The sequence below is a fragment of the Grampus griseus genome, assembly GCF_964374135.1.
Source record: "Grampus griseus genome assembly, chromosome: 19".
Taxonomy (NCBI): domain Eukaryota; kingdom Metazoa; phylum Chordata; class Mammalia; order Artiodactyla; family Delphinidae; genus Grampus; species Grampus griseus.
In genome coordinates, this window is record NC_139013.1 from 30,346,580 (window position 1) to 30,371,277 (window position 24,698).

The 24,698-nt window shown below is 44.8% G+C and overlaps 2 protein-coding genes across 2 annotated transcripts in view; one reads left to right on the forward strand and one right to left on the reverse strand.

The window, feature by feature from the left end:
* GNAO1 (G protein subunit alpha o1) overlaps positions 1-16,750 on the reverse strand; it is a gene marked incomplete at both ends in the record, with an annotated part of 154,406 nt that extends 137,656 nt beyond the window's left edge. Inside the window, 2 exons of the mRNA XM_082676423.1 lie at positions 16,372-16,414; positions 16,633-16,750. Coding sequence (XP_082532549.1) covers positions 16,372-16,414; positions 16,633-16,750 — 161 coding nt within the window. The remainder of the gene's footprint in view (positions 1-16,371; positions 16,415-16,632) is intronic.
* A 2,598-nt stretch (positions 16,751-19,348) lies between these two features.
* The window catches only part of CES5A (carboxylesterase 5A), a gene marked incomplete at both ends in the record, with an annotated part of 267,282 nt that continues 261,932 nt past the window's right edge, over positions 19,349-24,698 (forward strand). Inside the window, 2 exon segments of the mRNA XM_082677811.1 lie at positions 19,349-19,372; positions 19,376-19,443. Of these exon segments, the coding sequence (XP_082533937.1) occupies positions 19,349-19,372; positions 19,376-19,443 (92 nt within the window).

Below are 24,698 nucleotides of genomic sequence, written 5' to 3' on the forward strand. Positions count from 1 at the left end.
ACTGCAGGTGAATTAAGCACCTAAATATGAAAGGGAAAAGCTTCAAAGCTTTTTGAAGAAGGAAAAAAAGGATAACCTTTGCCATCTCAAAGTAAAACACAGATCTCTTAAACAGGACACAAAAAACACTAACCAAGAAGGGGAAGACTGAAAAATCTAACATAAAAATAAGAACTTTTTAAAATCACAGTGTATCATTAACAAAGTGAAAGGACAAAGGACGGTAATATTTATAATGAATAAAACTGGAAAAGGACTATTGTCCAGAACATATAAAGAACTCCTACAAATTAATGAGGAAAAAAACCCTAATTGTAAAAAAGTAACAAAAGAACAGGTGCCTCACAGAAAAGGAAATCCAAAATGTCCAATCAATATATGAAAAGCTGTTCAGCCTCATTAGCAGAGCATGTAAAGTAAAACCACAATGAGATACACCATCAATTTGGCAAAAATTTAAAAGTTTCACAACACCAAATATCGGCAAGGATTTAGAACAACCCAGGAATTCTCTCTGCTAGTGCAGAGTGTAACATGGAAAAACCACTGTGGAAAACAATGTGGCATTATCTAATATAATTGAAGATTCCCAGCAATTCTACTCCAAAGAACCATTTACAAATGTATGTGCCTCAGGATATAAATCTACATGGGTATTCATAGTAGCATCCTTCATAATTGTCCCAAACTCAAAATAACCCAAAGGCACATCAACAGTAGAATGGATAAATAAATTGCAGGGTAGTCAGAGCTGGTATATAATGCTGTATAGCTATATAGCAGTGAACTGAATAATGTATGGCAAATTCATGAGTATACACAAATATTTGTGAATGCTCCATAGAAAAATTATATTCAGAAGAGAATGCTATAAAATACTATATAGCAATAAAAATGAACTACAGCTATGTACAACAACTTGAATAAATATTACAAATACAATGTTGAAGGAAAGATGCAACTTAATACATAACAGTATGATTCCAATTAGGTCAAGACCAGGTAAGAATAAACTGTTTGATAAGAAGATGCATGTATAGGTGACAAACTCTAAAGAAAAGCAAGGAAACACCATGAAAATCAAGGTAGTGGGGAGTGAGGGAAAGAGCTACGATCAAGAAGGGATATTTAGGGACCTTCTTTACATGAGTGCATGCTTTTTAAACACGTGCTAAACATGTAAGATTAATGCACATTTTGCATATGCATTAATCTATGTCACAAAAATGCTTTTTTGCTACAAAAAAAAAAGTTTCAATGTTACCTCTTCCAGAAGTCTTTCTATACCCCAAACCTAGGTAGATGCTCCCTCGGCATCCTCCACCTCTCAGCTGGCTGTAATGCCTATTAACTTAAGGGCATCTCTGCCCTCAAGGGCAGCCATGGAGCTGTCTTGGCTCACCATTGTATCCTGTGTCTACACAGTGTTGAGCACATGGTGAGTGCTCAACAAATATAAATTAATCAACGACTGCACTGAAGGATCTGCGTTGGTAAAAAAGTAATTAGCTCCAGACCAATCAACTGACAACCAGCAGAACGTACTAAGTGATGTTATGGAAGGAGAGACCCACCTGGAGTCAGAAAAACTAGGCTCTGGTTCCATCATGTACTGGCCATATTGCCTTAAATACATCACTTTTTTCACTGATAGTAAAAATACTACAAATAGCTACCATTTAGGGAACTTCAACATTATGCTAAGTGCTTTTAGCTGTGTTACCACATTTAATCCTCACAGTGTATCTGCAATGAGTTTAATTTTTTTTCAATCTCTTTTTAATGATTAGGAAACCGAGGTTCAGAGCGATGAAGTGATTTTTCCCAAAGCACATGACAGCCAACAAATGGCAAAGCCAAGATCTCCAAAATTCATGCTTTCCTGATAGTACTACACTGATTTTCACCTCAGTTTTTCATCTATAAAATGGGGATACAGGAATGTCTGTGTGGCCTGACGAGGCTGTTGTAAGTAAAGCTCCAATGAAATTAACGAATGTAGAAGCAGCCTGTAAACTCTAGAGCACCATTCAAAGGTAAGGAAAATAATATGTAATAAGCATCTACCATGGGCCCACACAAAACAAGCAGATGGTTTCTACCCACATTGAGCTTTCAAGCCAATTGTAAAGGAAAGCTATGTGAACAGGAAAACTAGGAACACACATCAATAAACTGATTTAAGGAAGCCTTTAGGAAGAGCACACAACACAGGCTCAACTGTCAGACCAGCAGTGGGTGTACTGCTTGGGCTGTGCAAGGCTGGCTCTTTCGTCCACCAGCTACGTAGCAACACAGCCAGAGGTATTTTGTTAAGGCATACTGCAATTTTTTTTCTTAATTAAAAAATGTACTTTTTTTTTTTTTTTGGCCGTGCTGCGTGGCATGCAGAATCTTGGTTCCCTGACCACGGATCGAACCTGTGCCTCTTGCAGTGGAAGTGCAGATTCCTAACCACTGGACCACCAGGGAACTCCTAAAAAATGGACACTTTACAAGTCAGATTTACTGAAGTATAATCTACTTACAGTAAATTCACTCTTTTTGGGTATACAGCTTGATGAGTTTTGATAAACATATATAGTTGTGTAACCACCAATTAAGAGACAGAATATTTTCTATCACCTCCAAAATTCCCTTGTTACCCCTTTGTAGTCAATCTCTCTCTCCTACCATCCCTAGAAACCAGTGATGTGATTTCTGTCCCTATCGTTTTGCTTTTTCCAGAATGCAGAGGAATCTTTTTAATACATAAGCCAGGTCAAGTCGTCCTGTGTTTTAAGCCCCCATGGCATTCAGAATGAAACCCAAATGCCTCTCCGTGGGTTGCACGGTGGCTCCTCCCTGCCTCTTTAATCCCGTTTCGCGTTACTTTTCCTTCCCTGTGGTCCGGGCTCCCTGGCTGCCTTTTTGCTCATTTCTGCCTTAGGAGGCTTTGCATCTGCTCTTCCCTCTTCCTCAGCTCTTTCCTGACCAGCTTTCTTTCCCTCATCGCCTCTCACCACTCCCCACTGTTTGAGCCCTACTTCTTCCTTTAGAACATGAAATGACCTTGCTCATTCATTTACTTGTTTACTGTCTATCCCCCTTCTCTAAAGCTATAAGGTCCTTAAAATAAGCAGGGAGCTTGTAGGTCTTATTAAGAGCTCCGTTCCTAGAAACTTAGAATAACGCCAACCCATGGTTGGGCTTCCATTGGGATTCACAGAATGAACACACGTGTGCCAAAGAAGTAGGGACTAGTGAGGTCCACGTAGTTGAAACTCTAAGAAGATTCAAAGAAGAAACAGGCCTTATATTGCATGCACATGGGGGAAAAAAAAGGGTAGGAGGACTGGCCACAACTCCGAACCAGGGTCTCCCTACTGCCATTCTACCATCCCTTCCCCAAAGTCCCCAATGATGGGGCCACAGAGTGCCTGGGACACAGAGCCGGGGCCTCTCCCATCCTGGCCCTCTGGAGCAGTCAGGCTTGTTTCTCTCCTGAGGCCTGGGTCCCTTCAACTCTTCTTTGCCCACCTGGCTGGAGCTCCCACACACAGCCAGCTCAGGCTCACGGGCCTTCTTTCTCCTATCCATGTGAATTCAGAGAGGCAGGGGGAGCCCAGGGGTTATTCTGTCTTGCGCTCTTCCCCAGGGAAGAGCCACACAGGACGCTGGTCTTGTAAATCCTGAGAGATTATGAGACAAATTCCTGCCTCGCAGGGCCCCACGCGCTCAGCGAAGGGTACACGTGGACACGACATGCACTGGTGTCCACAGTTCCCTGAGCTGATGTCCCAGTTTTCTCTCTCAATTAGCACTAGAGTTCTGAAAGCTTAATTTTGTTATAATTTATTATCTCAGTTGGGGGTGGCCAAGGGAGAAGGCGGGGAATTCCTTTGCCACGAGAACATCTGTTTTGCTGGATAGCAAAACTTAAATTATGACCTCAAGACTTGAGCAGAAGCTTATAGCTCGTTCGGTCCAGTCTCCTAATTTTATATGTAAAGATACTAAATCCTAGAGAAGTTAAGGAACTTGCCTGGGGCCACCAAGCTAAATAGGGACAGAGCTGGGGTAGAACTCAAGTTTCCTTAATCCCAGTTCAGCCTTATCTCCACCTTAAAATGTTCTTGAATTTGGCTTTTATCCCTTCCCCTCCACTGAAACTGCTCTTTTAAAGGCCACTAATAGCCTCAATCACCAAAATACAATAGCCTTTTCTTAGTCCTCATCTAACTGGACAATGCCACGGAACAGAACCCTGCTCGCCACACAAAACTTCCTGAAGCACACGTGGCAGGGCCTCCTCTTGTGCCTCTGACCTCCAGCCCCTTTTCCCAGTTGGAGCTACCTCTGGGTCTATCGAAGGCAGGCTCCCCTGCCTCAGCTCCACAATGTGGGGGTGGAATCCTTCCTTGAGACCCCTTCTCCTCTTCATCTGCATTCCCACCCCAGGGGCACTGCATCCACTGACTCTCATGGTCTTACCACACAGGGCAGCCAAGAGTCCCTACTCTCCTTCCAGCCCCGACCTCTCTTCCCCAAGAAAACCACTGAACATTGTGAACACGGAAGTTATCCTACAAGGACCGGAAATTCGTGCTTGCGGTCTGACTTGCCATCTTCCCTCTGCTACTCCTCTCCCTGCTCTTATGCTTCCTAACTTGACGGCATAACTAAACTCCAAAATCCAGGTTCAAAACTGGGAGGACTCTTCTGATCTACTCTTTTCTCCCCATATTCAACTAGACACCAGGTCTCACTTATTCTGCCTCTAAAATCTCTCCCCCATCCAATTCCTCATTGCCTTTCGTAGCAATCCTCTAGTGCAGACTACAGAAATCTCTCTCTGCTCTTGAGCCTCTTCTCTAGTCTCCCTCTTCAAGCTCTCCTGACTTGGCACTCTACTACCCTACCATGTAGGGAGGAGGTTAGTGCACCCTACCATGTATTCACAGTGTGTACCCCGCAGCGAAATGCTCAGGGAAGGCTACAATCCAGCTCCACTCTTCCTTTCCACACTTCTCATATTCCCACAAACCCCAACTCTTCAGTTACATAAGACTGTCCACTACCCCATGACGGTGCCCTGCATGTTTGAGTCTTGCTTTTGTGCTTCAGCTCATACTGTTTCATCTTCCTGGAAGGCCTTACCCATTTTTAAGATGATTTTGGTTGTAAAGGAGAGAATTCCAGCTCAAATTAGTTTATGTGAAAGAAGGGATTTATTGGTTCATGTAACTGTTCAGTGCATAGAGCTAGCTTCAGAGAATACAATAATTATCATCAAAGGTCTTTCTGGAAACCCCTCTCTCTCTTCCCCCCATTCTCTCATCCCCCGAAGTCTCTCCCCCAATAGGTAAACTTCCTTCCTGCACAGAGTAATGGAGATGTGGAAACATGGCCACAGACAGCTCCGGGCTTTCATCAATCCAACCCAGTGAGGACCTTTCTGGGATCCCAGATGAAGAGCTCCTTTCTCATAGTAACTATAAAATCCCAGAGAAGGACTCTGCTCAACCTGGACTGAGTCACACCACATCCCCTGGAAAGATCACTATGGCCAGGGGAATGGGAATTTGTGAATGGCAAGGCCTGGGTCACATGCCCATTTCTATTTTCAAGCAGCAGGGGTAGTCATGGCAGCCCCACGGGGACAGCCTGGAATGAGGGAATCTGGGCAGAGTAGAACAACCCAGTTCCACTGAACTCTCATTTCTCCACCTGCTGCCTCCAGGCTTAATCCTGAGCCCTTGTCCAAATCAAATTCCAGTTTTGCCTCTTCTGTGCACTGATTGTCTCCCCCAACTGATCCAACTCTGAGGGCAGGAATTGGATTCCTATGTGATCAGTATAAGGCTTCACGCAAAGGTGTGTCTCCAGAAAAATTTTCAGTCTGCAATTACTATGTCCAATTATTTCTTTGTGAAGTCATTGCCTGATTCCCCTGGGACTGACTTGCCCACCACCGAATCTCCAAGCACCTAGAACAGTGCCTAACACATAACAGGTGCTAGATAAATACTGAGTAAATGAATGAGTGGTTTGAATAGAACAAAGGTTACCAGCCTTTGGTGTTTGGTAAACGAGCTCAGCTGCTTTTTAATTCTTCCCACTTCACAGAGAAGAATAAACGATAAGGCAAGAACTCCAACTTCTTGTCCCCACCATCCCACCCCCAAATTTCTGTACACACACCCCATGCTTATGGCCTTCCTGTCAGTCTCAGGGGAGGAGATGCACATTCATGTCCAGATTAAGCTGCCCATCCATACTCTGCACCCCCTCCTCCCTGCCCATCCTCTTGGAGCTCTGCTCTTTCTACCACTTCCTCTTTCCTATACCTTCCGCATCTCCCTCGGTCTGGACTCTTTCTTTACGGCTTCTCAGTGGATCCAAGTCCCCGCATGGGAGCCAAATGAGGTCAAATAAATCCTCCCTGAGCCCTCCCCTCTTCTCCCCTCTTCCTTCTACAGTTCCAGTTTCTTTTCCAGGAGACTCCATTTGTGGCCTCAACTTCCTCAATCCCACAGCTTAACCCCACTGCAGTTTGGCTTTTCTCCCGTCCCTCTATTGAAACTGCTCTTGCCAAGGTTGCCAACAAGTTTCCAGACCCAGTGGTCACCTGCCAGTCTTCATCTTATTTGACTCTTGCAGTATCCGACTCAACTACTTCCTCGCCTTCTTGAAATTCTTTCCTTCCTTGGCTCCCATGATGCTGCTCTGCCTTGGATTTTCTTTTCCGCCTCTTAGCTCACTCCTTCTTGGTTTCCATCACAGGCTCCCCTCCCTAGATGTTCCTCAGTTCCTGGAGCTGTGGGGCGGGGGGGGGGGGGGGGGGGGCGGGGAGATGCATCCTCTGCCTTCTTTCCCCTTCTCACTTAGCCTGGTGAGATTCCCAGCTTTCAAGGCTCTCACTGCCCATGAGCACCAAAGAATTCCAAGTTGACCCTTCTCCCCAGGTGCATCCTATCTCCTCATCCACATATCCAACTGCCTGCCAGGGATCTCCACTTGGGTGATCCACAAGAATCATGACCAAACATGACCAAAATAAGTCAGCATTCTTCTCCTCAAGCCTTCCCTCTTCCTCCTGCATTTCTCTATCTCAGGGAACGGCACTACCATCCCACCAGTGGCCCAAACCAGGAATCCTGGACTCATTTTTGTCTACATCCTTTAAAATGTAGTTCCTCCTCAATGCCATTCCAGTTGATCATCAAAAAAATTCAATTATTGCACCGCCCAAATAGCTCTTAAATCTATCTCCTTTTCCCACCTCCCACTACCACCACTTTAGTTTAGTTCTTAATCTTTTCCCACCTGGATCACAGAAATAACTTTCCATCTAGTCGCCCAACCTCAGAACCTGACTCCTCCAGTCCACATAGGTGATCTTTCTAATGCACAAAGTGATCCTGCCAACCCATTTCCTTAAAATTCTCTGGTTCTTGAAAGTTCTCATCACAAGGTAAAAAATTTTAACTATGTATGGTGATGGATGTTAACTAGACTTTCTGTGGTGATCATTTTGCAATATATACAAATACCGGATCATCTCACTGTACACCTGAAACTAATATAATGTTATGTCAGTTATACTTGAATTTTAAAAAAACCGTTTGGTGGCATCTCATTATACTCAGAATAAAATCCAAAGTCTTTGGCACAATAACAAGGCCCTTCACGACCGGGTCTCTGTCTCATCTTTTATCCTCCATCTCTTGACACTCCTTTTATATACTGTGTTCTAATCAAACCAAATTACTTCACATTCCCAGCATGTTCCATGTGGTGACATATCTCAGTGCCTTCTTACATGTTGGTTCCTCTGTCTGGCATTCCTTTTCTCCACCTGCTAACTACCATTCACTTTTAAGACTCAGCCCATGTGCCATTTCTCTTGGCCAATGTTCCTGCCTAGAGAAGGTGCCCTCTGTTCTCCCACAGCCCCGTGGCACTTCCTGCTCTGAGGTGTAAGTGTCTTTTACACATACCTCCCATTAGGCTGAGTTCCTCAAGAGCAGGGACTAAGACCTTCCTCCCTACTTCCATGGCATCATGTATATGTCTAGCTCACACTAGGTGCTCAGTAAATGCTTATGGGTGAGCAGATGGATTAATGGATGGATGGCTGAATGGATGGATATCCTACTATCCTGTCTTTCCCAAGTCTTCTCCGACCACTTCCTTCCACCAAAGCCTGAACCTTCAGTGGCAGCTCCTCTCTGTTGCCACCTACTAATGGCCCACACTTCTGAGGCAGGAATGGAAAATGATTCCAGGAGCTGTCCGGATGGTGATTAGGGACCACTCCGGCGTCAGAATCAATGTGATACACGATGGTGACCACCACCTCCACCTCCAGAAGGAACCCGGCCCCAACCAACCACTTGATATTCTCTCAGCCACTGACCTCAATCAAGGCTTGTGCCATACTGTTTGCTGATGGGTACTGGGTCCTGGCCTGCCAGCTCTCTATTGCCCACACTAGTGGTGTTCTAGTAAGAACTGTGTGGTGTTAGAATGGAAAGGACATAGGTTTTGGAATTAGGCAAATCATGATCTCAATACATTGCTGTCACTTACGAAGCTGTGTGACGTTAAGTTACACAGTTAACCTAACTTCTCTGAGCCTCACTTCCTCATCTGTAAGATGGAATTGATGACTGTATTTCCTCATAGGTTGATGAGAAGAAACAAATGAGGATAACAGATGGGATTGAAAATGATGAACACAGTCTATGACCATCAAAGGCTTTCAATATTATTATTCCGTCTTTTGTAGAAATGAGTTTGCATTCTTTGTGCACCTCAGTTCTTTCTCTCTTTTCTTCAATGAACATTTATTAAGCACCTCCTTTGTGCCAGACATTGGGCTCAGTGCTGTATGATGAGCAAAAATAAGCCACCATTCCTGCTTTAGGGAGACCTGGTAGGGAGGGGGCACCCAGACTAGCAAGAGAGACAGATACATAAACACCTAATTAATTTACACTGTGTAATAAATATTAGTGCTCTAAGACTCTGGAGGCAGGTGGCCCAGGTTGATTTTACAGCATGGGGAAGTTGTTCCCGTAAGTAACAATTTTCCACAGAAAACCTATCTGTTGGCTAAGTCATCAGCAGGGAATCCAGGGTAAATTCTTGGTGATGCAGTCCTATCCTTAAATATATTATCTCCCTTTCCTCTATTTTTGGTTGAGAAATCAAGCGAGCAGGGGGACAAATTCAAGGCACCGACTATTAGCCTTGCAGGATTTTATTTTACTTTAATTTTTTGGTGCTATGAAAAGCACAATGTTTTTCCTCTTTTCTGTAAAGAAAATTAGAACTAAAGATAGCTCAGCAGATAAAAGCTGTGAGCGGTAAATACTCCCACTATTCCCCCCTGCATTTCAGGCTTCTAGGTTTCTCTTTGCATTTACTGAGCTAGAATCCTGAAAGAGGCCTGAGGAATTCTAGCTCATATCCTAAGTAAGAGATGAAAAGACTGAGGCTCAGAGGGGCTAAACGACTTGCCCAAAGTCAAGTTAGAGAAGGAGCCAAAATTAAAACACAGCTCTCCTGAGCCTCCCCTTTAACTATTCTGCAAATCTCCCAACTCCCTGGATCTTATGCACCTGAACCCGGGCAAGTGCCTTCCTGTCTATGTAGCCCTCCCATCCAGGGGGGAAGTCAGGGCTGTCTCCATTTCTAAGCATCCTGGAAGCCACAGACAAACCACTTCTTCCTTTAACATGTCACTGGGTCCCTCCTCCCAGAAACATCCTGTTTCTCAATCACAGGATACTTTCAGATCCTCCTCTTTGGTTTGAGAAGCACATCTGCATGAAAAGTTTGGTTAGAGGTGGTTTTCTCTAAATGCCTCTCAGGACTTTCCTGGCTGAGAAAGCTCTGTGGTTGAGGTTGCTATTCTGCAATTATCTTGGCCTTAAAAGGGCTTTCATGGGTACCCCCTACCCCCTCAGGAGGGAGCCAGAATTGATTCTTCTATGTTTAGAACCTCGCATCAAAGACCTCAAGAATCTGAACATGAAGGTAATTCCCAATTTCACAGCTCACTTAGAACAGGAAAGGAGCTTGGGGTAGCCCTGGGCCAACTACTCCAGGAAACGGAGCCCCCAGAGCAGCAGGGGCAGAGCCACCTATCTCGACTCCTGGTCCAGTGCTCTCTCCCACTCTCTGTAATATCACTCCAACCTCCTGGGCTGAAGCAGCTGCGCCATCAAAAATGTCATATCCTTATAACAACACAGTTAGTTATATAACTGATGCTGCAGAGCAGGCAAGGGGAAGAAGCCCTGAGCGTGAACCACAGCGCCCCGCTTCTGGCTCTCAGGCAACCTAAGGCCCACATACTTGAGAACTCCATATGGGAAGGGAACACCCACTAATCAATCAAAGGAATCACAACTGTAGCTGACATGTGTAAAATGATTTCTAGAAAACTGTTAAAAGGGCATTGCATATATTACATCACTTAATATTCACAAACCTGTTAGGTATTTTTATGATCAGCCCCATTTTACAGGCAAGGAAACTGAGGCACAAGAAAGTAACTTGTTTAAGGGCACACTTCTAGTTAGTGGTAGAGTCAAGATTTAAAGCCAAGCAGCCTGTTACAGAGCCCAAGCTGCTAACTGCCTCTCAGTTTTAAAAGCATGTTAAACGGCTTCTCCTAATAGGAATCCACCTATCTCTTTGAACCAGTAACAGGTCACTGCTCCTTTCTCTCCTTCCTCCGCTATGCTAATGACTGATTTCTCAGGAGGTGTCTTTCCTAACCAGTATTGTGCATAAATGAGAAACATAGAATAATATAAGAATGTGATACCGGTTTGAACAAATTCTTAGAATGCAGTTTGAGCACCTTCAAGCTTTTTATGATGATGCAGTCAATAAAGTGAGGTGAAGTGCTCTTCTTACAGCATCTGCTAACCATTTTAAAATCCATGTAGTATGTACGTAAACATACACATACGTGCACATCTTAAAAATTTTTTCAAAATCAAAAGTTGTTCTTTGCTAGTGTCATATTTTGGGGTAATTCTTTCCAAAATGTTTTTTGCAGTTTGAAATCACCTCCTCACCAGCTTGTCTACTGTCTTTCAGATCAAAATGTGCTCTTGCGATAATGGTCCGTCTAGCTTTGTAAGACATGAGAGACTTAGAACACCCTGGGAGAGAGGGAACCAAGTCCCTGCATCCAGATTGACTGAGCACATGTCAGAAAAATATGACCTTATTCTACTCATATTAAATCTTCAGTATTAACAGTGAGAAGCTGAAAAACATAAGTGATCCTGTCCTATCTTTAGCAGGTGTGGCTAAGATGCATGATATAATCTGGGGAGTTCCAAGTGCTAAAAAAACAAGACAGTCCTCTGACTCTGGGCACTATAAATCTAATCTAGCCCCACACAGAGACTAGAAATTCTGGATTCCTCTGGAGTCTTGTCAATCCTGCATGAAGCTTCATCCATTTAATCTCATCAGCAACAACCCTTTCAATAAGCACACGGGTTCAATTTCAGAATCCAACAGGTGACTGAGGTTCAAGAATTCCACAGCTGATTCCTGAGGCGATCAGGTGGACTGTTTGCTACTCTTCTGGCAGGAAGGTCTGCTGGTATTTACAGCTCAGTGAACAGTAAGGAGGGAGAGAGCACCATCCATCAGCAAAGGAGAACTCATCTGCTACTTGATCTGACATTCTGTTTGCGCTCACACTGTCTCCAGAGAGCAAGGTGCATCCCTTTTAATAAACATGGAGACAGGAGGAAGGGGAGGGGGAGCAAAGCAGCCAAAGAGATGACTGCAGAAACAAGAAGTCCACAGATCGAGGAGCTCTCAGTGGAGCGCTGCCCCAACATGGGACCGTTTGGGGATGTGCAGGAAACGCCCTTTCAGACGACTGTACTTTTACTGAGTAATGGCTGCAAGTTGCTGTTCAACTCCTCTCACGCCTGCCACTTAGCAGGTGCCAAACAGCCGTGTGCTGAATGAACACAGGCTTGCCCTGAACCTAAGCCAAAGACTAATTACAAAGTCAGGGTCAGCTGGTAGGAGGAAACCACCAGCTTTTGGCAATCTTAAGATTGTCTTCCCTGTCTGGTAGGGTCTCTCCTTGGACTCCAATCCTACTGGAAGGGCTGGGATATTTGTATGAGCAATGGTGTCTTCGCCAAATCCTTAAATTTTGTTTTACCAGTGGCACTGAGCAAGCACCTTGGAAAGGAACACACATCCAAAGTGCTCCACTTTACTGTGTTCACTTATATAAAGCCTACCAGCTAGCAAGCCATGCCTCAATTGCCACCTTCGGACTCTCTAGCTCCCTAAAAATTCACTTAATGCTCCAGAGACAACAGATAGCCTGAATATGACATCACAGAAAACTCAACATCTCAAATGAGGACAAACTGTGGTGTCCATAGCAACTCCACAGTTCATTTTACATTTTCATCAGGTAGACGGTCCAAGTAGTTGTCACTATTTGCTCAGAATGGGAAGTCACTTAAAGTGATTCTGTTGATTCCATATATAATGCCTTAAGAGATTTCTTTGAGAGGGTTTTGGTGATTAAATAAAATTAACACTTGCTGTTAAAATTTTGATTAATTGGAATAAAAGAATCCCCTGATTGACTGCAAAAATGATGAGGCTGTATCACAGGTGAGGTCAGGAGCTCCTAACAACCAAAATTATTTAAAATGTCACACATAAAACGTCACTGATTACTCATGGTATGTGTAAAATTATATTCTGCCGTCTCAATGATCATTGTTTATTTCTCAGTACGGAAATGTTCTGGATTGTCTGACACAGAGCTCCCAAACACTAGTTCACAATCCATACACAAAGGAAAAAAAACCTAGCAAGCTATTTTCAAATGAAAATTTTAATAAAGTATTAAGAATCGCGCTTTTCAAATGACAGTCTAACATGTAGCCCTCTTAATGGATGCAAGTTTCCCACTGCAACATGTTTCAAGCAAAAGAATGTCAAAGGTCAGTTTCCCTGCAATGTTCCTAGGCTGGTATGGGTGTTAACACTTTGTTCTAAACAGCATCTGCCAGCCAGGCCTTTGTAATATAATTTCAGTTACTACAGGCATATATGGAAGCCCCGTCCGTCTTCTAATCAGCACGCCATAATGTGGATAAGAATGTATGCTGAATGGAGTGGCTCTTTGCTCTTCTGGAAATGCTGATTAAAAAGGATCTGGAGATGTCTCAATATCAATATTCTTCCTCTCAATGCAACAGGCTGGGCTATTAAACCCCAGTCCCCATTAGGAAGTCATCAAGTTCTCACAGGACATCACTCACAGAGAACGCTCTAATTTCATCTGCCTGGGTGAAATAAAAGAGCATCCTGATTAACTCGTAAGTATGGTCTGATAGGTTGTTAACCAATCGTACTGGCCAGGCAAGTCCAAAATTGCATTCTGTAAATGCCACCTAGATTTTCAGGGCCAGCCCCACCCATAGTACAGTTCGCCTGATTCAAGTGACTCTCACCCAAGTGGCAATCTGGAAAATCACCTCTTCAAGGGAAGGCTCAAAAGAATTTGTCACTAGGATACAGTGACACCAATCCCACATTTTGTGGTTAATAAAACAAGTCCTGCATCCAGCTTGGCACAAGGCCCTGATCTGATTTATTTCAAGCCAAGCTGGAGGGCTCACAGGAAAAGCTGCTATTCATGAATGCTTCAGGATAGGACACTAGGGTCCCTTGTGGCAAAATTAACATGGGCCAGAAATCTTTCTGTCTCACCTTTTGAGCAAACTTAACTCATTTCCTAAAGAGAACTGGTGTATTTTAAAAAATATACTAACAGTTTTACCTACAAAATCTCAATTTTGCCTGTTATTTTTCTCCAAAAAGGCGTCCTGTCAGGTGATAAAGGGAAGAGTGCAGGGAAAAGAGAGAAACTGCCAGGACGTCTGATTTAACCATCTGAAATATCTAACACTTGATTTTTCCCCCCCTCCCTCCTCTGTGTAACCAAATATGAGACGCAGAAGACTTTCCCGGAGAAGTCTAAATACAGCCTTCATTTAAGATTTTCTGCCCCAGTACATAATTAGGAAATTTCATTCTAAAATGGCACGCCTATCTCCTTGGAGAGCGTGCCTCTGTTTGAATAAAAAAGGCGAGGTATCCTTCAGGGTACTCAGTATATATTTTTAAACTTCTTATTAAATCAACCTAAGTTATGGAGCTTTTTCAGGAAAAGCAGGTAAGGAGGTGCTTTGGCAGATGCAAAGTTAATTTCCAGACTCTAGCATACACCCCGCTTCCATCCCCGCTTCCCTCAACCGAGCGTTTCCGAATGCCTTCGGCCTCCTTCGAAGAGGCTCGGCTCTCTCCGCCGAGGTCCCGGCTCGGCTCCGAACACTGCCGAGTCCCTCCGAGCCTCGCGCCCAGCCTGCGCCGAGCCGAGCCGAGCGCCACCAAGCTGAGCCTCCTCGACTTTTCCAGCCTCGGCTGGGCGCTGTCCACCACTCGCAGCGCCTGAAACCTCACCCAGCTCCGGTGGCTGGGGCTTCCACTGGGCTGCAAGCCTGCCACTGCAGATTACAGAGTTCTGAAGTTTTGAAACGTCCCCTTTAGGGAGAAAGGGGTGGTGCTGCTTGCACTTACCGACCTGCAAGGGCTCCAGGCAGATGCAACATGCACCTTGTTGCAACGAGCAATTCCCCAGGCCCCGCCTTCCCATCCATTTGGGTTGCACAAGCTTCAAAGAAGCCCCAGGCCAAATTACCCGTGGATAATTTGGGTGCGGCAAGCCAAGGGGCCTCTGCACAGAAAGCCCCAGGGAGCTCTCGAACAAAAATAAGAACACGTCAAGCAGACGGGAGAAATTGTCTCCGAGTCGCTACTCCCTACCATCATGGCGCCGCCTAGAACCCGCTTGTCATGCCTGTTACACATGCAAGATTTTTTTGCATCTTGGTTCTGAAACCGCAAGCATGCTTCGTCTCCCACCCACCTTTCTGCGAAAGGGGTTTTTACTTTCCATTGTTTTCCTACGGGATGCAATAACTTCGGCTATTCTGTCAAGTTGAAAAATAATCGTTTTTGTTTACTGCACAGCAACCCCTAATTAGGAGCTGTGTGTGCACGAAGGTGTCACAGCAAAGCGACGTGGAATCCTCGCTAAAAGGTCTTAACGAACTCCTCCGTCCCGAACCGAGAGGCCAACGGAAGCAGCGGGGCTAGGAGGCCCAAGGGCGCGCACCCCTTTCCTAAGGTCACCCCCTCCCCAAGCAAAGCTGCCTGTGGGCTCACCAGGAACTGCTAACCAGGAGTGGATGGGGCAAGAATCAAGCCTGGGAGTAGGAAGGAGGGGCAAGGCTCCTTACTGAGAAAGTGTGGAAGGGAAGGAATATCCCATTTTGTTTTAATTTTCAACCATCACTCAAATCCACCCCCAGCTAATTAGGAGGGGAAACTGATACCTAAGGCAGAAGGGGGTGGTGCAGCAAGTGGGGCCTGAAATCCGCATTGTGGGTAGATTACATGGAACACAGCCTATGCAGAGTGTAAATAAATACATTGATAAAGGCCATAGAGTGAACGAAAACTGCCAGTGTCAGGAGAGCAAAGGCTGGGAGGATGGGGGAGAAAGGCGGGGGAGCAGCAAGGAGCGGGCATTCAGCCTCACAGCCAGCGTCCTCCTTCCACCTCTACCTTGGATACACCTGTGCCAGCCACATTCGCTTGAACACCCACCCCCTCCCCTACCACACGCCCCTTCCCCTAACCTCCGTTCTTTGGGGGTGGGGAGGAGGGGCAGAAACCACAGCCTCTAATTCAGCACCAAATCCATGAACAGCAGACACTTGATACTCCACCCCAGCCTAGGGCTGGGTCCCCTCCATGTTTTAGCCAAGTTCAAAAATCACTGCCCCAGGAGAAGAGTAGGGGGAAGTGGGATTATGGATATGGAGTAGGGGGTGGAGGAAGGAGAAGAGAGACATAGAGACAGAATGATACAGAGACACAGAGATAGAAATAGACGCAGCGACACACAGGAAACACCACACAATCAAGAGTAATGATCATAATCATGCCAATAATGTGATGTTCTGATCAATATGGCGGACACTGTCATTCATACAACTACAGGCGCTCCCCTTCCCTCCACCTCAGCCCGGAGAAAAAAACACCCACCCTGGGAGTTGGGGTGGAGGACCCAGAACCAACGTAGGGCCTGGGGGAGGGGAGTCAAATCAGGTGTGTGTATGCGTGTGCGTGTGTGCACTAATTAAAAACCAGGCCTGGAGATCAATGTGAAGTGAGCAAGGTAATAAAAATTATTAAAAAATTATACTTAATAAAAGTACAAATCCCAATGCCACAGGGACTTACTTCATCTGCTTCACAATGGTGCTTTTTCCAGATTCTCCAGCCCCTGTTGGGACAGACAGGGGGGAAAATTTGGTGAGTGTCAGCTTAGGGGACCGGGGTGGGGGGTTGGGGGGTAAGGCATGCGAGGGAGTGGGCGATCCTGGGCACATGGTGGTGCCAACTCGGGGACCAGGTCTCCCCAGGAGCGAGTGGAGGGGGGACTGGTGGGGGGGTGCAGAGTGGCCAGGGTCGGGGGATGGGGGTGGCAGTCCCGGTCCTTACCCAGCAGGAGTAATTTCACGTCTTTGGCGGCGCTGATGCCATCCTCTTTGAGGTTTTTCTCAATCGCCTTGCTCCGCTCGAGGGCGGCTCGCTCCTCTGCGCTCAGAGTACATCCCATGGTGGCCCCTTCCCTGCCACAGCCCGCACGACTCGGCTGGCACGGCTCCCCGGCTCGGCGCGCCCCCCACCCCCCCAGAAAGCAGAGCCTGGGCTCAAAGGGGAAAAAATCACGATAGCCTCCCCTTGGCTGAAAACAAAAATGTCGGGAAAGCAGAACCCCCAAAAAAGACAGCCTCTAACAAGATTCCAGCCGCGGAGACTCGCGGCAGCTGGCGGGGCTCTGGGGGTGTCGAGGCGAGGTGTCCGGGGTCTGGGGTTCCGGAGCCGAGGGAGGAGGCGCCCGCGGTCCGAGGAGGCGCGAGCTGCAGGCACTGAGGCTTGTGCACGACCCAAAATAAATAAAATAATAGTCGAGGCAGGAATCGCAGCCGGAGCCGGCGGAGGGTGGGGTAGGGGGCAGGGTGGGTCCTTCTGCCGCTGCTGCCGGAGGAGGAGGCGGCGCGGGGTGTGGAGGGAGTGAGTTAGGGGGTGCTGCTAGTGTATTTGCATCGCTGTTCCTCAGCCGTCGGTGCGTCCGCGGCGCCTTCGCCGACCCCCGCGCGCTGGGCAGGGCTGGGCAAGGGGCCGGGCCGGGGGGCAGGTCTCTAGCGGGAGACGGCGTCGCTGTTTCCCAGAGCTAGCATCGCTCGGTGGAGTCTACCGAAGAGAAAGGGAGAGCGCGACGGAGCCGCGGGCAGCCGGGAGCTCGAGGGGGAGCGAGAGAGGAGAGAGGCTGGGAGGGAGGGGAGAAAAAAAATGAAGGGAGAGCGAGCGAGCGAGCGCGCGCGCTCCACAGACCGGGCGGGGGAGGGGGCGAGCGCAGCGCGCGAGTGCGCCAGCGGCTCTGCGCACCCCGCACGGCCAGCCGCCCGCTGACGTCAGCAGGGCCGCGCGCCGGGCCCCCGAGACGGGGAGGGGCGGGGGGCCGGGGGAGGTGCGCGCGCCGAGGTCCGCGTAACTAGCGGGGGCGCGCGCGTGGCGCGGCCTCCCCTCCCCCACCCTCCCCCCACTCCCCTCAGGGCCCGCGGCTCCCCGAGGTGGGCTCTTGCGAGGCCTAGCGGGGGCGGGGCCTGGGGCCGGGCTCGAGCCGGGGCGCCCCTCCCCGCCTCCGCCTCCGCCTCCGCCGTCGCCCAGTGCTCTGGCGGCTCGGGCCTGGTCAACGCGAGCTCGGGGCTGGGTAGCCCGCGCCACCGTCAGGTGGGTCCACTGGGTCGCGGCCGGCGTCGCCTCCCTCGCTCCCTGCCTCCTCTCCATCTTGGCTCCAACAGCGCGCCTTCTTGGTTGCTCTCCGGCTGCTAGGGCCGTAGCAGCCGAGGTCAGGTGGCCTCGGTTAACTCGAGGAGACCGTGGTTCTGAGGGAACCTGCGTTCCCAATCATTCGCCCTTGGGGCGTAGGGGCAGATTCGGATTTTTCGCTTCCTGCGTCCCACAAACATTTATTGAGCACCTAGTATGTGAGAAAGGAGGCTGTGAGGAGAGGAACACAGCAGGATGAGACAAAGCCAGGGCCTGTTCTCAAGGAGCCTCTGCCTCCCTTTGCCATCGCGGACCCTGCTCCAAGATTGCCGGCCAAAAGGGCAGCGCAGGAGACAGTTCCCACACGGGGCAGCTTTTGGATGGGAGGGACAGGTTTTCATGCAAGTGATGCTTACTTTCTCAACACAGAGCTTAAATGCTTTTCGCTCATTTTGAAAGGTTTAGTTTGGTTGAGATTTTTGCACTGAGCCCTCTTCTTCTGACCCTTCCCAAAACACAAATACATTAAATGAATAGATTTTGAGAGACGAGAGCTTCTTCCTCTAAATCTTTTAAAACACTCCCCCGCCCCATCTCTTTTTAAAATAAAGACCCAGCAACCCTGGGTCAGTTACTCAGCGTACAGCTCATCAGATACTGAGGAAACACATACACTTCTGCCAAAGATCGGGCATGTTCTAGGCGGTCTCTGAGATTTTGAAGAAATTAGTTCTCACTGCGCAAAATGGTTTTACAATCAGTTCCATCAGACAGCCTCAGGGGCCCTCCTAGAAAAAGGGGCCAATAGGAAAGATTGCATGGGGATAGGAGAGGCAACCGGCCAGTGGAAAACGTTTTTTCTAATAGTTGGGCATTTTTGTGGCTCTGAAGGCAAACTTGTTTGTTTCATTTCAACAATAGAAAAAACACCCCTGTTTTTGGTAATGTTACCCAGCATAAAAACACATTTGCAATGGGGGGGGAGGCAATTAAAGCCCATGCAGAAGAAAACATTTTTTTCCCCTGTATTTTTCAATTTGTTGTTTCCTAGTTTGGGTTTGCCTCATTCCACAAATAGCTGTCTATGTCAAAAGTTGTATGTAATTTGAATATTTAAACTTAGATCACATTTAAATATTGTAGAAAACTGAGAAAGGACTCTTATAAAGAATTGTTTTATAAAGTAAATAACTTCTTCCCCACTTGCCCCTCCACCCCTACCCAGTCTCCTTTTGTGTGTGTATTGAGGATGGGAGCTTAGGGGATGAATCTGGTTTGCTTAAAATCTGGCTGTCACTAAAAATCAGCCTCCCAGATCCAAAACAGAGCTTAGGTAACCAATATTCTATAGAATTTGTTATTTCTTTTAAAGGTTGCTAGGATGATTATGCAGATCTCTCAGATATAGGGAAAAAATTCAGCCACCTCACCCAGATTCTGCAATCCCTACGAGGCTGCATCTGAAATACTGAAGAGGTAAGACCATAACCATTTCTTTGTAAATGGTGGGTCATATTTTACATTTTAATGCTCTTTCATATGAAGTAATTTTTAATTGAAGATCTTAGACTCTTGGGGCCTTGTGGTTTACATGGTTGAATCAAACTATCTTTGATTTTGCGTATATTTATTCCTTCTTGGTATCATACCTAGTATGGTGGAGGCACAAACCTATGTTTTGTGTTTTTCTTTACTCAATAGTTACTAAGCACCTACCAGCCATGAACAGGGTAATGTTCTAGGCACTATAGGTGTTGTATTTCAGGTTTGTCTACCCTATTTTCTTTTTCTGGGTCACTTTGCATCTTTATAGCTCGGCTTCATAAAAGACTAATAATAATCCGCTTCACCTGTAGAGTGCTTTCCAGCTTACGGAGCACTTTTATGAAAATTATCTCTAGTGATCCTCCCATATAAACCTCAGTTAGGGATTGTGGTGTGAGGAGCATCATGGCTAAGTGGAAAGAGCCTGGGCCCATATCAACCTGGGTACCCATTTTACAGCTGAGAAAACTGAGCCTCTGAGGGGCTGAATAAATTGTTCAAGGTCATGCAGTCATTTAGTACTAATGCAGGGCTCCTTTTACAGGTTTGTGGACTATTTGAGAGATAACATGTTATAGGTATTTATTTTATATTTAAATATATATATATTTATGTCTGCGTATATATATATATCATATTTCCTAGACTCACAGAAAGCTTACAACTCCAGAAACCAATCATATTCTGGCCCCCCCCACCAAAAGAAGTAAGGATAACCTCTCAGTTCTCTGTGAGTTATTAGATAATACGACAAGTGTTTAATTTGTCCATAGTTAATTCCTGTGGGAATGAGGAAATTATAGTCCTAACATCAGGAGTAATCAGGGACAGATTCAATTTGGTTTTATTTTATATGATCCTCAGAATTATATTTCTCTAATTGTTCCTGCTGACCAAAAGAATAATTCTCCTTTACCCCACCTTAGGTCAACTATAGCCCTTACCACACATGGTTCAGCATACTTTTAATTTTAAAAGTAGGTGATCAGAATATTTTATATACTTTCTAAAAGGAACAACAAAAGCCTACATTGAGCTGCTTTTGTACCACATGTGCCTCCTATTCTGGAGGTCAGTAATTTACCATATAAGCAAGATCCTCCAGGTCTAACTTACAGAATGTGGGCTCTGATTTGATGAACTGAATTTCCATATTTGTTCCCTTTTGAGGGTACTTTAATTAAATATGCATGTATTGACCATCTACCATTTTCATGTATTGACTTAGACTCAAAGGGAGGTTTAGACATGAGCTTGGCTTCCTGAAATCTTGAAATCCCTGGAATGTTTCAAAACAATTCACATCAGAATCAGCTGGGGTGCTTGTTAAAAATTCAGTCAGCCATCTTACTTCTACCAAATCAGACTATTCTAAAATCTGCATTGGTATCCACTCCCTAGGTGATTTTTCTGTACAAAGTGCTAGGTCTTGTAGAGCATCTGTGCCAATTAATTCTACTAGTAGCTTATATTCTTAAAGTCCAAATATCTCTCCTGTTTCTGAATTCAAATTTTCTTTATGTTTAGTAGTTTTTGTATTTCTGTCAAAGGAAAAACTTATGAGAATTACTATTCCTTATGGACGTTACTCTCCTCGTGGGAAGAAAATAGGCTAAAATGTGTGGTTCGTGAGCTAAGTGAAATCAAACTAAATGTCAAACGTATTAGACATTTTGGGGAGAATGGTAGATCACTAGAGGTTTTTAAGTTTCTGCACTAAGGGTTTTTATTATAAAATTGATAGCTCACACTCTAACTTAGTGGTGAATATAATTTAGAAGAATGTCTGGGTAAGGCTAAGAAATGACTTAAGAGTTTTCTGATAAATATCTGGCATTAATGAGGGAAGATGCTGATCTAATTTTTTTTATGTCCCTAGAAGATATTATTATCCTTATCCTATTGTCCTTGTTAGCTGTTATTCAGTGCTTCTCTGACTGGTATTAATATTATTTTGTGCACATCTCTCATACCTACCAGAACAGTGGTTATCAAATGTTATTGTGCATAAGAATTATGTAGGATGCTTTTTAAAATGCAGATTCCTGGGTGAATATCTAGAATTTCTGAGTCAGTGAGTCTGAGGTGGAGCCTGATATTGTTCATTTTTACAATCATACGTTCTCACCCAAGTGATGTGCTCAGGAAACATATCACTGGACTATAAACTCCTTTGAGGTGAGGGAGTTACCACTTTGTATATATCCCAAAAGGTCAAGCATGGCCCATTGTCCACAGGTCATCAATTTTAATGCTATTAACCAAATTCACCTGTCTATAGACAAGGGCTAAATCAGATCATATATCAAAGTTCTTTGCAGTTCTGAGACTTTTTGATTTTTCTAGTAGAAATTTTGTGACTTGATTCTGGAAAACTTTTAAGATTGGGTGAGTTCAAAGAGGTAATGACTTATTTTCAAGTAAGATTCTGAAAAATGAAATGATACTGATTTTAAACAAACAAATGGGAGATTTGTTGGTATTTAGGAACTTGTGAGAAGAGCATATGCCAAACGTTTTTGAAGTTTCCATCAGAATATTCTTTGCTAAATTTCTTCTCTCATTTGTTATTTTGCGGACTTCATGAAAAAAATCAGTTTATCATTGTTAGGAATAAAAGATGACATGGGAAGAAATAAAGGTTTTGTGTACTTTTAAACGAAGGAACTTGCTTGAAGCCTTGTAGATAATTGAGTTGAGCTCTTAGGTTATTGAAGTCCATTATGTGGTCGGTGTTGAGAACATTATTTGCTGAGTGTATTTTGATGGTTCAAGAACCCCAAAGAGAGTGTGCTTTGTGATTTTTCTCAGTTTAGGATAGCAAGAGAATCCCACAGGGATGCATTTGGCTTGAATTGAGTGGAAAGTTGGAGGGGGCTAGGACTCGTGATTTCACATTGATAAGACTGACCAAGAGCTGAAATTGAAGTTGGAAGCTTGGCTTAAAATGAAAGCATTTCCTAACAGCCGTGATTCCTGTTGGCATTTTCTTGGAAAACCTTTAATCGGAAACCAAGATTCTTATTTGTTATAATAGGGATAATAGGACTTTTTAACCTACCTGGGCTAGAGTTGACAGATGTGGTTAGCTGGTACATGTTTGTAAAGTATTATTTAATACTCTTGTCCTCCAGAAGACAAGAGATTTCCTAACACAAAGATTTCTTGCATTGTTTATCATATTCTCTATCTTCATAAGCCTTTCACACATGCAGCTCAAACACATTTAGATATTATCTCATTAGTCTTCTGTAAGCTTCAAGGTCCAAAGTCTTATTACCGCATTGCTCCTTAAAGATAGAAATGTTTCTGTTTGCTCCTGTCAGTTGTGTTTGTGAAGGCAAAAAGTAGGTGAATTTATTGAATTCAGTTAAAACCAGTTTGGATTGTCTGTAACAAGTGTGACTGGGGGAGGGGGAGGCTATCAATTAATTCAAACTTATTAGAAGTAGGTTGAGGGTGTTTGGCCAGATTAGAATGATTTAATTTTGTGACCTGTCTGCATCCTCTAAAGTACATGTGGTTTGGGGTGTTCCCAAAGTCTGCCAAGTACCAAGAACATAGTGTTCCAGTGGGGAAACATGGTTCTTCAGTTGAGCTAACATTTGGGTGTATTACCTGTTCCCCAAAGGCCTGTAAAACCCTGACCTCTGTGGCAGAGAAAAACATTTTTATAAAATTCCTGTGTGTGTGTGATGGAGCACATCTATAAAATTGAAGAAGGGTAATTCAGAGTGAGATGTATTTTCAACCAGACACCTATCCCATAGGACTTTTAGCTAGGATCATTCAGAGCTTGAAATAGAAAGGAAAGAACTGAACTGATTTTCCTCTCAAGGAACACATGCAGTTGGCTGTCTTTCCCCTTGGCCACTGTAGCCTTTGGAGAGGGCTAAGAGAAGAGGAAAGAAAAAGGAGGAGGGAGGACTCTGAATTAGTTACATCCAATATAAATTAAAAACAGCACTGTTCCTAATGACCAAAGAGAGGACATATACAGATTTCAATAAAAACATTGAATGTAATGGCTTAAAATGACCAAAATTAAAGAGATGGATGCCCAAAAGCAATCTTAAAAAAATTAATACTGGGATTAATTTTCATGGATTGAGAGGTGGGATGAATGGGGCAGGGAAAGAAAAAGGGTAAATTTTGGGATTGTTCAATTTGATCATCCTTTCTTTGATTCTACCACCTCTGCTTCTGTTTTAGGAAAGATGTGACACCAATCCTTCTTTCCTTCTTTTTTGCTTCTCTCACTTCTGCTCTACTCTGATACTTGGCTTTATCCTACCATAAACATCTTTATCCTACCATAAACATTCCAGTAAGAAAATAGTGATAAGATTGAAATTTTTCCTATCATTGCCTTCATTTATTTAGTACATACTTATTGTGTTTACTGTGTTTACTATGCCAGACTTTGTTCTAGGAATACACTGGGAATACACTGTTGAAAACAACACACTAGGTCCCCTGCCATCATGGTGCATATAGTCCCTGATCTTTGAATTATAGCACTCTCTCATACATTATTTAATTTGATCCTTTTAAGAACCCTTTGAAATAGCCCAGATTTCTATTTACATTTTATGCGTAATAAAATTAAGCTTAGGGAAGTTCAACTGATTTACCTAAGATCATGCAGCTGGTAAATTACGTAATCAGATGGTCACCCAAATTTTCTGAATTCGAAGACAGTGTCCTTTCTGCCACATTATGCCACTTCCCTAAGATCCAAGGTTCAAAGATTATATCTAAGTTGCTGTTTTTTAAATTGAAGTATAGTTGATTTACAGTGTTGTGTTAGGTTCTGGTGTACAGCAGTGGTTCTGGTGTATAGCAAAGTGTTTCAATTATACATATGTGTGGGTATATATATATGCACATATATATATGCATATATACACATATATATATTCTTTTTCAGATTCTTTTTTTTTTTTTTTTTTGCGGTACACGGGCCTCTCACTGTTGTGGCCTCTCCCATTGCGGAGCACAGGCTCCGGACGCGCAGGCTCAGCGGCCATGGCTCACGGGCCCAGCCGCTCCGCGGCATGTGGGATTTTCCCGGACCGGGGCACGAACCCGTGTCCCCTGCATCGGCAGGCGGACTCTCAACCACTGCGCCACAAGGGAAGCCCTTTCAGATTCTTTTTAAGTTTCTCTTTTAAACAGTACCTAGA